Raw genomic sequence first — 14,632 nt, 5'->3', positions numbered from 1 at the left:
AACATTTTTTAGGATTTTATTTAGAACATTTCATCCAAGGGGAACCTTGGGTAAGGTATTTACTCATATTTTCACAAAATACAAATATTGTGATATCTTCAACCAATGCCTTATCGCCACACCTGCATCATGAAGGACCCCACTCACCCAGCACACACACTTTTTGCCCCACTCCCCTCAGGAAGGAGGTTAAGGAGCATTAAGTGTAGAACCACTAGACTGAGGAACAGCTTCTACCCTGAGGCTGTTAGACTCATGAATCTCTAACTAGAATAATCACTGTGAAAAACCATATCATGTTGCTGCTGATCTGTTTCATGTTGCTGCTGATCTGTTTAAATGTTGATGTGTTCATGCGTGCACATCTGCTCACAGACTCATGTTCATGTTTGTGCTGATGTTCAATGTTTTTATGTTATGAGTGCTTAGTGTATATTTAGTTGATGTTTTTCTTAGTTCATATCTTAGATGTTATTACTGTTTTTATTATACATTTTATTGTTGGATGTAACTGGGACCTTGTGTACATAATTTCGCTCCACCACATGTACCACATGAGGTGCGAATGACAATAAAGAAACTCTGACTCTGACATAATAATTTGTGACTGAATCCTCAGTTCAACGTGACCCGTCACATATGTGCAAGTTTAAATGTATAAATGGTATTTTATTGTCAGCAGGCATTTATTTGAGGTTATTTCCAGCAGAAAGGATTCCATGTAGGGGATTCTCTGCACCACACTGCAGCTGACGGCACCTCACTGTGCCTCCATGTCCTCAACAAGCTCCTACTTGTTGGTCACAAAGGTGCAGGACTTCAAGTACTTGGGGTCCACTGTCCAAAAAAATGGGGAGTGTGGTAAAGAGGTGAAAAAGAGAGTCCAGGCAGGATGGAGTGGGTGGAGAAAAGTTTCAGGAGTGATTTATGACTAAAGGGTGTCAGCAAAGGTCAAAGGACATTTTTACAAGAAAGTGGTGAGACCAGCTTTGTTGTATGGACAGGAGACAGAACTGGAAGTGGCAGAAATGAAGATGTTGAGGTTCTCCTCAGGAGTGGCGAGGATGGATAAGATTAGAAATGAGATCATCAGAGGTACAGCACAGGTTGAACAACTGGGAGATAAAGTTAGAGAGACCAGACTGAGATGGTTTGGACATGTCCATAGGAGGGACAGTGGGTATATTGGTAGAAGGATGTTAGAAATGCAGCTGACAGGAAAAAGACAAAGAGGAAATATATGGATGCAGTTAGAGAGGACATGGAGGTAGTTGGAGTGAGGACAGAGTGAGATGGAGGAGGATGACTCGCTGTGGTGACCCCTGAAAAGAGAAAAACCGAAAGAAGAAGAAGGTAAGTGACAAAGTCCATGCTCATTAATCCAGGATTACAATCCAACATTGTTCAGTCAGGTCATCTGGACAGGTTTGTTTTTTTTTGTGTTGTTTTGTGTTGTGTGTTTCCTTGACTGATGAAGCCTTCCGGATCGAAGGCGAAACGTTTCAACACAAAAAAAGAAACTGTCCACCAGATGACCTGACTGAAAGATGTTGGAAGAAGGTAAGTGGTTAAGTCACGGGATGTCATCATGAAATAATGGTCTCTTTTGAGTATATAATCCTAATCCTACTGACCCGTGCACGCCTCCCGTGTCTGGCCTCTGTGCAACCTTTGAACTCTGCCCAGACTTGCTGTTTTGTATCGGTATGGAAACTTACCAATAGGATGAGAACTCCTGTGTTAAACAAATAATTTTGAACATAAAATAATGATGGTAAAAACGTAAACATTAATTGCTATCTTTTACACGCGTTTTCAAAACAAATTGAAGAATATTATAAAACAAACCAAATAAAACGCAATAATTATCACAATTTGAAAAGAACAAGGGGATACTGCTCTACAGGCAGCACGGTGGCACAACCGGTAGAGCTGCTGCCTCTCAGCGAGCAGGTCCCTGGTTCAAATCCCGGTCCAGGGACCTTTCTGGGTGGAGTTTGCATGTTCTCTCCGTGCATGCGTGGGTTTTCTCCAGGTACTCCAGTTTCCTCCCACAAACCAAAAACATGCATGTTAGACTGATTGGTAACTCTCAAACTGTCTCTAGGTGTGAGTGAGAGAGTGAATGGTTGTTTGTCTCATTTGTCTCTATGTGTCCCTGTGATGGACTGGAGACCTGTCCAGGGTGTACCCCGCCCCTGTGCCGCTGTGGTGCCTGTGACTTTGAACATGAGCTGAGACCCTCTCCCACTCAGTGACCGCCGAGGAGCTGGACCAAAGGTTTGGTTAAGTTCGCACTCAATTATTTCAAATAAATAATCCATGCTGTTCACTCAGGTATCCACCTCACTGAAGCTCCCCCAGCCCATAACCGATTGTTATAGGCTGAGAGATTACCGTAACCCCCAGTAGGACTGAAGTTTTCATTTTGCTCACTGGTGGCTTTGGTTGCATCATCATTACATCAGTTTACTTTAGATTTATTTAGATTAGTTATTTAATTCTTTGCCACTTAACATGACAATATTCCCCTTTTAACACATAATAAATCAAAGTCTAAATATGCCTCAGTTATTACTATCCTGTTCATAAGTTTACATCTTATTTCAATATTACTAGTTTTTATATTATTACTGTATTATACTGGATATATTATATGTACTTTATATCTGCAAAATAAACATTACAGAAAATAGTGTAAACTCATCTCAGTGTTGTTTTAAAAAGGTTTGATTTAATCACAAGAAAAGTGCTGCCGAAGTTGGAATCAAACTTCAGATATGTGTAGTGCTTGGATTATGTGTTACAAGATTATGCTCAGCCACTACCACCATTTGCAGCTCAACATGTGTAAAATTGGTTGGGTTAGTTATTTTGTGTTGGCTGAGGTCAGCTGACTGGCAGTCATCTTGAACTGGGTTGTAAACATGCATTCTATGATCACTTTGAGATTAAAATCAGTTTAGTTTGATGAAATATTTTGCTAACAGACAGAGTTGACTCCAATATTTAATGGCAGTTTTAAAACCAGCTCTTCCATGGTCAGAATATAATTTGGACAGGACTCTCAACATTTTAGTTCTATAGCGCTAATATTGACTAAATAATTATGCGTTTGCCAAGATGAGATGAGATATTTTGCCAACATGCTTTTTCGCCTTTGGTGGTGGGCGATCATGGACAAAACTTTTCTTTACATGAAGAATCAATTTTCATTTGGATTTTCTGACACATATCAGCATCATCAGCAACTGGAAAATTTGAGTAGTAATTTTTAAAAAGTTTCACATTTTATAGGATAAAAATCCCAACATACATTTGGTTTTTCTACAATAATTAATTTTCTGTTGGAATAAACTTTTTAATACTTTAAAACCTACACATTGAAAGGCAGAATATATGTCAGAATTATTTGGGATAAAGATGGTCTAAACTGAGAATTCATTAATGAACCCAATAGTTTTTTTTTTATAACTTACACTGACGCTGAAAGCAGAATAATAGTGTTTTTGAGCTTTTAACCTGTAACAGTTCTAAAAAAAAAAGTGATGAAAATGTAAAAATCAGACGTGCTTAACAAATCAAATTTTTAAAGCAATTTTAATAGTTTTCCAATATTTACACCACAGGCTCTTATCTAACAAGCTTTATTTGGGCTGAACAGCAGAAGCTCTGTGTCTCGTTCAGCAGGGCCAAGTTCCATCCATCCATCCATTTTCTTTACCCGCTTATTCCATTTTGGGTCATGGGGGTCGCTGGTGCCCATGTCCAGCAATCACTGTGCGAGGGGCGGGGTACACCCTGGACGGGTCGCAAGTCCATCACAGGGCCACATAGAGACAAACGAGACAAACAACCATTCACTCTCTCACTCACACCTAGGGACAATTTAGAGTTACCAATCAGCCTAACATGCATGTTTTTGGACTGTGGGAGGAAACCGGAGTACCCGGAGAAAACCCACGCATGCACGGAGAGAATATGCAAACTCCACCCAGAAAGGCCCCTGGACCGGGGTTTGAACCAAGGACCTGCTTGCTGAGAGGCAGCAGCTCTACCAGTTGCGCCACCGTGCTGCCTAGGGCCAAGTTTATTGGTTTTATTTAATTTTTTTATTAACTAAAAAGGCAGCGGTGGTATTCAAAACATTAGACCGTCACATGAATATTTACCCATCAGCTTTCTGTTTCTTTCAGCTTTATTATTTACAATAAAACAGGTGGGCAATGACAAACATATGGGTCAACATTCAACTTAAAGAATGACAATAATGCTAGAAATAATCTGCTTAATTGGTATCATTTATCATCTAAAATTAAATAAAGTTAAAATGACACTAACAGGAGTTTTAAAAACTACAACTTTATATAAACAATAAAAAAAATGTGTTGCAAAGTCTAATGCCGTAAAGATGGCTTTCAAAGATGTTTTAAAGTAAAAACCATGTTCTTCTAATTCTAAAGTTAAAAGTAAATGTTAAGTGTAAAACAAATTGGTGCATTTATGAATACCTGACAAAGTGTGTGTGGTCTGCAGGAACTTTGTATATTAATCAAAGACGTTTTAAGTTTATAATCAGCATCAGCTTTGTTTTCTTGTTAACTTCACATGATCAGTTTTCAGAGTACATACATCCTTACATCACAGATAATACAGTAACACTTGGTTTTTTTTTCATCAAAACGTTTCATTCCAGTTTTGTTTTGTGGTTTGTCACTCTACAATGAAGGAGGTCCAAATTGTCCACACTGACTGCTCTAAAAGGTCCAACCACATCGCAGAGAAGGCACTTATTGGAAACGGATAGACTTTTATTGACTTTTGCTTTTTGTTGCGAGTTGGCTTCAGGTCCTTGTGCGAGAGAGACCTTTAAGAGTACTGCTGCGTGAATTTCTGGTGGAACTCCTGGACTCTGTTCAGCAGGACCTTCAGCTTCTCTGTCGGTGGCAAGATGGTCATTCTGGGTGGAAAAGAGGAAGAGGAGCAACATTTTATAATGTTTAACTGGAGGTTGGAACAGGTGTAACAGGTGGGGTTAATGTGTTTCTAAAAGTTTGGAACAGGCGTTGCCTCAACATTTGACGACCTTTGAACTGCAGTAAGCTTGTTGCTTTTTGTCATTCCTTATTTTAGCAGAGCTGAAAGTTTATGAATTATTGCCAACTCTTCCTCCTCTACATATTTGTCTACATAAAACCCAGTTAGTATGACTGTACAGCCATACAACTCTTCTCATTTTGTTCATTGATTTTTCTGTTTCTACACTGGAAGAAATTATGTTAAGAACATTTTTTAAGAACATTGTCCTCCCTTTTGTATCTTATTTATATGCAACATTACTGACATTGTTTAAAAATAGCAAAGCAATAAAGCACCTAATGTTGAAATGATGACTAAACTAATATTTCATAAATGTCACAACCATAACTGAAGTCTAGAAAAGTGTCCTGTACCTGAAGTGGTAGGTGCCATCCTTCTGACCAAACCCGCTTCCAGGTACGAGGCAGATTCCCGTCTCTTCCAGCATCTTCATGCAATAAAACATGTCTGGCTGCTGTTTCGTCTCCTAACAAAACAAGAAAAGTTTCTATAAATGAAGCTTGACAATCCACATGTTTGAGTTTACTATTTGATAAGTGGGAATGCATTTCCAATTTACAAGTGAATATTGCTTTCAAGAGCTTTTCAGATTTTTGCCACATTATAATTAGCATTCATCCAAACTGTGTTCACTGGTTTGACTTAAATTTAGTATAAAGATTTTTTTTTTTTAAATAAAAAGAATTCTGATGAATTACCCTAATTGTTGGTCTATAGAGCGCACCTGAATACAAGCTGCACACACCAAATAAAAATATTAAAAAATAAATAAAAATAAGCCACGCTTGTGTATAAGCTGCAGGTATTCTTGTTGTAACATGAGCGGCAGCACACAGCTACTGAGAGAAATGGACAGGTCTTGTTGTAGATCAAGATGCAACCACCAGATGGCGTTTTACATACTTTATTTTTCTTTTCAACACAAACTAAGTGAATCCCACACTGTTCATGATAAATACCTGTCATTCCCCAATCTACTACGGAAGCACGATCCGTAGTGAACTTCCGGTTCGGACGGATCACCGTTGTTTATGAATAAAAACTGTCTTAATGTACTTAGAAAATATGTGCTCCATCTCCGCCAATCTTCAAGTAGCGAAGTTACGTCAATCGTATTTCCGTTACCAATCATTGGTTAAGATGATATGCAACGCATTAGATCTGACCCCCAGCCAGGGCTGAATGAGTAAAACTCTACAAGATGCAGAATGAATTGTTTCCATGGTGAAACAGCACCGCTCAGTGATGAAGCTGCATATCATTTTAACCATGACGTAAATATGTCGATGAATTTAACGGAAATGCGAGTGGTGTAAATTAGCAACAAGAAAACCGGCGGAGATAGAGCACATACTTTTCTATGTAAATTAAGACAGTTCTCATTCATAAACGGAATTATACAAGTACATTTCCCTTAATCTAGCATATTCAATGGCGATCCATGTGACCTGGAAGTATTCCTTTTAGTGCATGCGCAAATGAGCAACACTACGGATCGGCTTCCGTAACAGATTGGGGAATGACAGTACCGCTCTCACTCATGATTACTACGGTTGCCCTGAAGTTTAAACCACAACTACAAAATAAAAAACACAACTACAACTGGGTACTCTACTACTACTGAATGGCCTTATCCAAGCTAACACATAATTACCATATCATACCATAATTAACACATAAACTAGGCTAAGAAGAACAGACTAATGACTAACAGAACAATGCTAAACAGCTAACCAAAATTATTAACAATGAATATAAATTTTACCTATAATCCCTCCCTGAGGCCATGTGACCGACAATCAACCACAATGAATCAATGAGGTAGTCAGCAGGGAGGGGAGGAGGAATCCCCCTCCAGGGGGCATGTGCTCTGCAGAGCAATTGCTCCATGGAGGGGGGATTCCCCCTCCTCCTCCACCCTGTCTGTCGGTGTTAAACAGTAAAATAAAGTCACAAGGACCCACCCCTCAAGAGAAACATGTACTGGGCAGCTATGTGAGGACCCAGATGTGACGAAACTAAATGTTTTTGGCAGCAGGAAGTTTATCTCGTCCAAAAAAAAAAAGTCCATAAATTAGCTGCAGCGTTATAGAAGCCGTGGGGTTCAAAGCCTGTGAAAACAGTTGCAGCTTATAGACCAGAAAGTACAGTAGACCCATTTTTAGTTCAAAATGCTCACTTTAGTCTCCATTTGAAGCCAAAGTTCAATGCTGCACTCACCACATAAAAATGGATCAGTTCATTAATCATAGCTCTGATCAACACTTCCCAGAATTTTACTGTATTAATAAGTTTTCTTTCTACACTTCAGTGGTCCTTTTTACCAAGTTTTTGTGCTCCAGTTCTACAGATTAATTCCAATATGTTTGGATAAAAAAAAACTGTAAAACACTTTAACCTCAGCCTTAGAAATATGCCAGTAAATTAATTCCAAGAGAGCAGAGAGACAGAGAAGCAGAGAGCAGAGAGCAGTAAGACAGAACTGCTACTGCCAGCTACTGGAAACCATCGGCTCTCTTTAACAGACAGTGTGGTGGATGTACAGCACCATGGGCAAGTTTTATTATTCAATCTTAGAGCTCTACTTCCATTGATGATTTTTAATGGCAGCTCTAATTACAATTGTATTAGTACACTGACGGCTGATGAGGGCACAGAGTAAAAAAAACAAGTACATCTAAAGAATGACTGGTAGATTTAAGTATGTTGGGAAAAATTACTTCAAATTTTTAGCTGTTCCTAATCAGTTTAATTACCTTAAGACAACAATGCAATGAAACTTTAATAATTGGGACAGAGAAAGTTCAGGACTAACCATGGCTTCTTGGATGGCCTTTTCAGGGATGGTTATAGAAGGAAAGGAGTACATCGCACCCTGCACAGGGTTGCAGCTGATGCCCTGCACAGTGTTCAGAACCTGCTCTGTAAGCTTTGCCTTCTCTGCCAAGGTGCTTAATGTGGCTGTACGTTCCTGGAAGAACGAGAGAGAAAATGTATTATTTAAAATATACAGATGTTGCTGGATTTTTTTAATTATTATTAAATTCTAATGGCAGGAGTCCGTGTGTTAATACTATGTTGAGTTGATGCAGATTCTCAGTCACCGAGATAATTAAAGCTGCCTTGTACTGTGGCCCCAAGGTTGTTGGTGCTTCTCGCGGTGGCCATGCACAAACTCAGTGGTAGACACCCCAGGTCAGGGAGGCTGTCAAGCTGAAGAAGGAGTCCTATCGGGCCTTGTTGGCCTGTGGGACTCCAGAGGCAGCTGAGGAGTACTGGAGGGCCAAGCGGTTCACAGCCTTGGCTGTTTGCTGAGGCAAAAGCTCAGATGTGGGAGGAGTTTTGGTGAAGCCTTGGATAGAGACTCTCGGTTGGCTCTGAGGAGAACCATCAGGCGGATGAGGAGGGGAAAGCAGCACTTTACTAACACTGTGTTCAGTGAAGGTGTGGTGCTGTTGACCTCAACCAGTGATGTTGTCAGGAGGTGGAAGGAATACTTCTCAGACCTTCGCAATTCCACCAGCACGTCTTCCATGGAAGAAGCCGAGTCCAGGGACTTTGGGGATGGTCCATCCATAACTGTGGCTGAGGTCACCGAGGTAGTTAAAGAGTTCAGAGGTGGAAGGGCTCAGGAGTGGATGAGATTCACCCTGATTTCCTTAAGGCTCTGGATGTTGGAGGCTGTCTTGGTTGACACGCCTTTGCAACGTTGTGTGGAAACTGGGGGCAGTGCCACTGGATTGGCAGACTGGGATGATGGTTCCCCTCTACAAAAAGGGGGACTGGAGGGTATGCTCCAATTATAGGGGTGTCACCCTCAACCTCTCTGGTAAGATCTATTCAGGGGTACTGGAGAAGAGAGTCTGATCATTGGTCAAACCTCAGATCCAGGAAGAACAATGTGGGTTCTGTACTGGCCGTGGAACACTGGATCAGATCTTTACCCTCACTAGGATCCTCGAAGGGTCATGGGAGTTTGACCATCCAATCTACATGTGTTTTGTGGACTTGGACTTGGAGAAGGCATTTGACCATGTTCCCCAGGGTACACTGTGTGTGTGTGTGTTTTTTTTTTTGGGGGGGGGGGGGGGGGGGTGTTGCTCCATGAGTATGGGATTGGGGGCTCATTGTTGCAGGTTGTTCAGTCCCTATACAAGTGGTGCGAGAGTTTGGTTTGCATTGCCGGTAGTAAGTCGGACCCCTTCATGGTGGGAGTTGGTTTCCGCCAGGGCTGCCCACTGTCACAGATTCTGTTCATAACTTTTATGGACCGAATTTCTCAGTGCAGCCAGTGGGCGGAGGGTTTCTGGTTCGGTGGCCTCAGGATTCCATCTCTGCTCTTTGCAGATGATGTGGTCCTGTTAGCGTCATCATGCCGTGATCTTCAGCTCTCACTGGAGCGGTTCGCAGCAGAGTGTGAAGAGGCTGGAATGAGAATCAGCACCTCCAAATCTGAGGCCATGGTCCTCAACCAGAAAAGGGTGAATTGCTCTCTTCAGGTCGAGGGTGAGGTTCTGCCTCAAGTGGAGGAGTTCAAGTATCTTGGGGTTTTGTTCACGAGTGAGGGAAGAATGGAATGCGAGATTGACAGATGGATTGGTGCAGCGTCTGCAGTATTGCGGACTTTGTATCGGTCTGTTGTGGTGAAGAGAGAGCTGAACTGTAAGGCAAAGCTCTCTGTTTACCAATCGGTCTATGTTCCTACCCTCGTCTATGGTCACGAGCTCTGGGTAGTGACCGAAAGAATGAGAATGCTGATACAGGCGGTTGAAATTAGTTTCCTCCATAGGATAGCTGGACTCTCCCTTAGAGATAGGATGAAAAGTTCAGTTATCTGGGAGAGACTCAGAGTAGAACAGCTACTCCTCCACATCGAGAGGAGCCAGTTGAGGTGGTTTGGGCATCTGGTAAGGATGCTCCCTTGGCGCCTCCCTAGGGAGGTGCTTCGGGCATGTCCAACTGCGAGGAGACTCCAGGGAAGACCCAGGACACGATGAAGAGACTACATCTCTCGGTTGGCCTGGGAATGCCTTGGGGTCCCCCAAGAAGAGCTAGAAGAGATGGCTGTGGAAAGAGATGTCTGGGCCTCTCTGCTCAAGCTGCTGTTCCAGCGACCCGACTTCAGAATAAGCGGAAGATAATGGATGGATGGAATTAGCAATAAATAATGATGTAAATATGCTAAAGAATGCACATCACACAACATTTGTAAATACTGAGGACGTCCTGTATCCTGTTTACCATGATAAACCGTTCATATGAAGGCTCCCCAGGCTGCGGGGGGTTGACCACAAGGTCCATTAGAGCCTGTCCTGGAACAGGAGGACATATACGGACTGATAACAGCTTCATCAACTGTGCCTTCACGTCATCGTCCATGTTTATTATCTCCATGTAGCCTCCACGGAAACCACACCTGAGAGGAGAGAAGGTTTGCATTTGACCGAGACATAAACAGAAATACAACACAAGATATTTAAGTAATCATAAACCTGATTTTCACTCAGTGTGAAAAACTTACTCTCCCATGTAACACTTAGAGGTGGAGTGGAATGATGCCAGTTCAACATGTTCTGAGTATTCTGGTCCCATCTCAAACAGAACCTTCTTAAATGAGTGAAAATGGCAACCTTCAGCGTACACATTATCCTGGTACACCTGTGAGTGTGAGAAAGAAGGTCAGAAATCAGAGGCTGAGCGGGCACTAATGCAGGTAGAGGTTTGATTTTGAAGAGCGGCATACAAAATAGGAATTTGAGCAGGACTCATAAATGCCAACAGAGACAGTACCTCATCAGCCATGAGGAAGAGACGTTCTTTAGCAGCAAATCGAATCACATCCTCTATGCACTCTCTGCACTGAACTTGGCCTGAGAATAACAAAAAGGTCTGTTACACAGCTGCAGCTGATGAGAGCTGCTGTTCTGCTGCTGTCTAGTGGCAGAAATCTTCTAGTACAAAAAATATTTATCCTCTTTTAAAAGATGTTTCCATCTTTGCACAAGTGATTTTAATCTAAGTTACTATAATTCCAGAAAGAACATAAAAGAGGGAAAATAGATGTGTTTTGTTCTGTAAAACCATTTGATTTTTTTTATTTTTAAATTATTATTCAGATTTTTTTTTGTTTTTAAATAAAGCAAAACAATGGCTCCAGTTCATGATTAGAAATAGCGGATTGCAAAGTAAAAATGTTGAACATTTTCAAACTGTAAGAAAAAAACAACAACACTGAAGTCCAAATGATCTTGTGAGTAGATACTGGCATAATGCTGATGCACTTCTAACAGGTTCTATAGTTCATTAGATTACTGAATAAATCCCACATTTTACAAACAATTTTTTTAAGAAGAAAACTAATTTAAACTTGCAACTGTTGAAAGTCTAGAACAAAGCATTTAAGTCTCAACAAATGTATTTTCTTTGTACAATATTAAGTTCATTTATCTCAGTATTTTTCTCCCAGTGTTTCTAATAAAACAATTACTTATGCAGATTATTAATTGCAACCTAACATCATAGCAGTGGACCTCGCTGGTACATTTGAACAAATAGCAGTAACGTACCTGTAGGGTTTCCAGGGTTGATTATGCACAGAGCTCGGGGGTTGCAGTAGAGTCTGGCCTCATCCAAAGCACGCTTCAACTCAGTGATGTCCAAACTCCAGCACTTCTCCTCATTAAGGTAATAATTGATTTGTACAGCACCAAGTTCAGCCAGTGCAGCTGAATACAGAGGATACTGAGGTATCGAGATCATGACACCTGTACGCATCGTACCCTCGCCGCACACCAACAGCTTCAGCATGGTCTGAGTGCAGCACATAGAATAAAAAGACAAGATGTAAAAATATAATCAATTTGACCAGTTAACAGCTGAACATAAATTGAATCACTGAAAAACGAAACCCTTAAAATGTTACACGTCAGTTACAGTAGAATGCAAAAGTCTGGGATAATTTGTAAAATGAAGGTTGTGTTCTAGTTTGATCCTACATTTTTTTTTTTTAAGTGATGTCTTCCAGGGGTCATTTTGACCCAAGGGCAGCAGGGGGTTGGAGCAATCACCATATAAGTATTTTAGTTTTCTTTTGGACACTACTCATTATTATTATTGGGGACTGACTAAGTCTACCATACTGTAGAATGGCAGCAACCTATTATGATCCACCTGCTAAAGCTTTCTTAATTTTATGATGAGTTAACCGAGCTCCATGGTGAGTTCGGGTTGCTTCCATTTGGACGCAGATATCTGCTGCCCAAATGTAAGACGAACAGACTGAAAACTCATTCATCCCTGTAGCGATCAGGCTTCTCAATGAATAGCAATGATATCTGTACTGTACTGTTATTTTAATGTCTTAATGTCTTGTCTAGTATGGATGTTGCTACTGACCGTGAAACAAATTGCCCCTTGGGAATAATAAATATTATTGAACTTAAACTTATATCTTACTCTTCTGTTAACTTTAAAGCGCCCCAAAACAGAACGTGTACCCCCCAAAATTTATATCAATATGACCGACTACGTGTCATGATGTGTGCTATTACTATTATTGGCATTTGAGTTACCATTGTGACGTAATTTGCTAACCAAAACGTAATTTTTCTCATTCTGAACGCCTGTCAGAACTCTTTGCACACTATGGAGCTCTGAGATCACATGACCTAGAGTGGAGAGGTCCCTGAAGAAAACTCAGAAAGTCATGAAACCCACAAAAATAGGATTTAAAAAAATTAGAATACTGTGAAGACATCAGTCCACACTACTCAGTTTTTGCAGAAAAAAAAGAGAAATTAGGATCACAACAAATCAATCAAAATATGGTAAATGGACTGCATTTATATAGCGCCTTTCTATCTTATTTCAAGATACTCAAAGCGCTTTACACTACAATCTGTGTCCTCATTTACCCATCCACACAGCGCTCTACTAGAGCTCTACAAAGCTAATTGAACAAATCATTCTAAAGAGACTAATCAGAGCTTTGTCACATTCAAACACCGATGGGACACATCAGAGGCTATGAGGGGTTCAGTGTCTTGCCCAGGGACACTTCGGCATGTGACTGCTGGTGGATTCGAACCCCCAACTCTCGCATTTGAGGACGACTGCTCTAACCACTCAGCCACAGCCGCCCTTAAAATATGGTACTTTCAAAATGATATGTCAATCTTCAATACTTGGTTGGGAATCCCTTTGCCGTAATCACTGCCTCAATGCAACATGGCATTGAAGCAATCAGTCTGTGGCATTGCCTGGGAGTTATGGAAGTCCAGATTTCCTTGATGCTTGCTGTCAGCTCTTCTTTGTTGATGGTCTGGTGCCCCTCATTTTCCTCTTGAGAATACCCCATAGATTCTCAATGGGGTTTAGGTCCGGTGAGTTGGCTGGCCAGTCAAGCACTGTGGCATGGACATCAAACCAGGTTTTGGTGATTCTGGCAGCATGGGCAGGGGGCCAGGTCCTGCTGGAAGATGAAATCTGCATCTCCATACAGATCTTCAGCAGAAGGAATCATGAAGTCCTCTAAAACATTCTGGTAGACTGTTGCGGTGACCTTGAATTTAAGAAAGCAGACTTTACCAACACCCACACCTGACATTTCACCCCAAATCAGGACTGTGTGGATATTTCACACTGGACCTCAAGCAGTATGGGTTCTGTTCCCCACCCTTCTTTCTCCAAACCCTTGGACCTTGATTTCCGAATGAAAGGCAAACTTTACTTTCATTGGAAAAGAGGACAGAGGAACCCAACAGTAGTAGCCCATCTCCCGGATGCGTCTGAATGTGGTGGTTTTGGAAGCTGTGACTCCCGCCTCATTCCACTCTTTCTGGATCTCTGCCAGATTCTGGAATCTTCTCTGTTTGATAATCTGCTGAAGCCCATGGTCATCTCTTTTGCTGGTGCATCTTCTCCTGCCACATTTTGCCCTTCCACTAGACTTTCCATTGATATGCGTGGACACAGCACTCTGAACAGCCAGCCTCCTTAGCTACAGTATGAACTTTTGTGGCTTACCCATTCTATGGAGGGTATCAATGATGCTCTTCTGGCCAGTTATGTCTGACGTCTTCCCAATATTGAACCAAACAGACAATTAAACCAAACTGAAGCAATTTAATAACACCTGGGGAAACATGTGCAGGTGCTTTGAGTTTAGTAGATGATTAGTGTGTCACACTCAGTTTAAAACATTCATGCCCTGCAACATGTGGGCTGATTTCTCCACAGTATTCTAATTTTTTTAAATCCTGTTTTCGTTGGTTTCATGAGCTGGAAGTCCACATTATGTAAAAAATAAACAAATAAATACTTGAAATAGGTTAAGTTGTGGGCCCTGAATCTATCATCTATTAAAGATTAACTTTTTGAATGGAATAATGGAAGTTAAACAACTTTTCTATGATATCCTAATTTTTTTGGAAAGGGTCTGTGTAGATGTATAAGATTATCAACTTAAGTGATAAGTGAAAAACCATGAAGTAGGGATATTAGTACAAGTAGTAGTTTATTTTAGTAATATATA

At 41.0% G+C, this 14,632-nt stretch overlaps 1 protein-coding gene across 1 annotated transcript in view; it reads right to left on the bottom strand.

Moving 5' to 3' along the window:
• Window positions 1-4,869: 4,869 nt before the first annotated feature.
• Window positions 4,870-14,632, bottom strand: part of LOC119420126 (alanine aminotransferase 2-like) — a 25,944-nt gene continuing 16,181 nt past the window's right edge. Inside the window, 7 exon segments of the mRNA XM_037687507.1 lie at window positions 4,870-4,960; window positions 5,454-5,566; window positions 7,916-8,071; window positions 10,342-10,516; window positions 10,622-10,758; window positions 10,891-10,970; window positions 11,667-11,910. Coding sequence (XP_037543435.1) covers window positions 4,870-4,960; window positions 5,454-5,566; window positions 7,916-8,071; window positions 10,342-10,516; window positions 10,622-10,758; window positions 10,891-10,970; window positions 11,667-11,910 — 996 coding nt within the window.

The sequence above is a fragment of the Nematolebias whitei genome, chromosome 1, assembly GCF_014905685.2.
Source record: "Nematolebias whitei isolate Nwh7 chromosome 1, NemWhi1, whole genome shotgun sequence".
NCBI classification, from domain to species: Eukaryota; Metazoa; Chordata; class Actinopteri; order Cyprinodontiformes; family Rivulidae; genus Nematolebias; species Nematolebias whitei.
The sequence above is the reverse complement of the archived record's forward strand: the minus strand, read 5'-3'. Positions and strand labels throughout refer to the sequence as shown.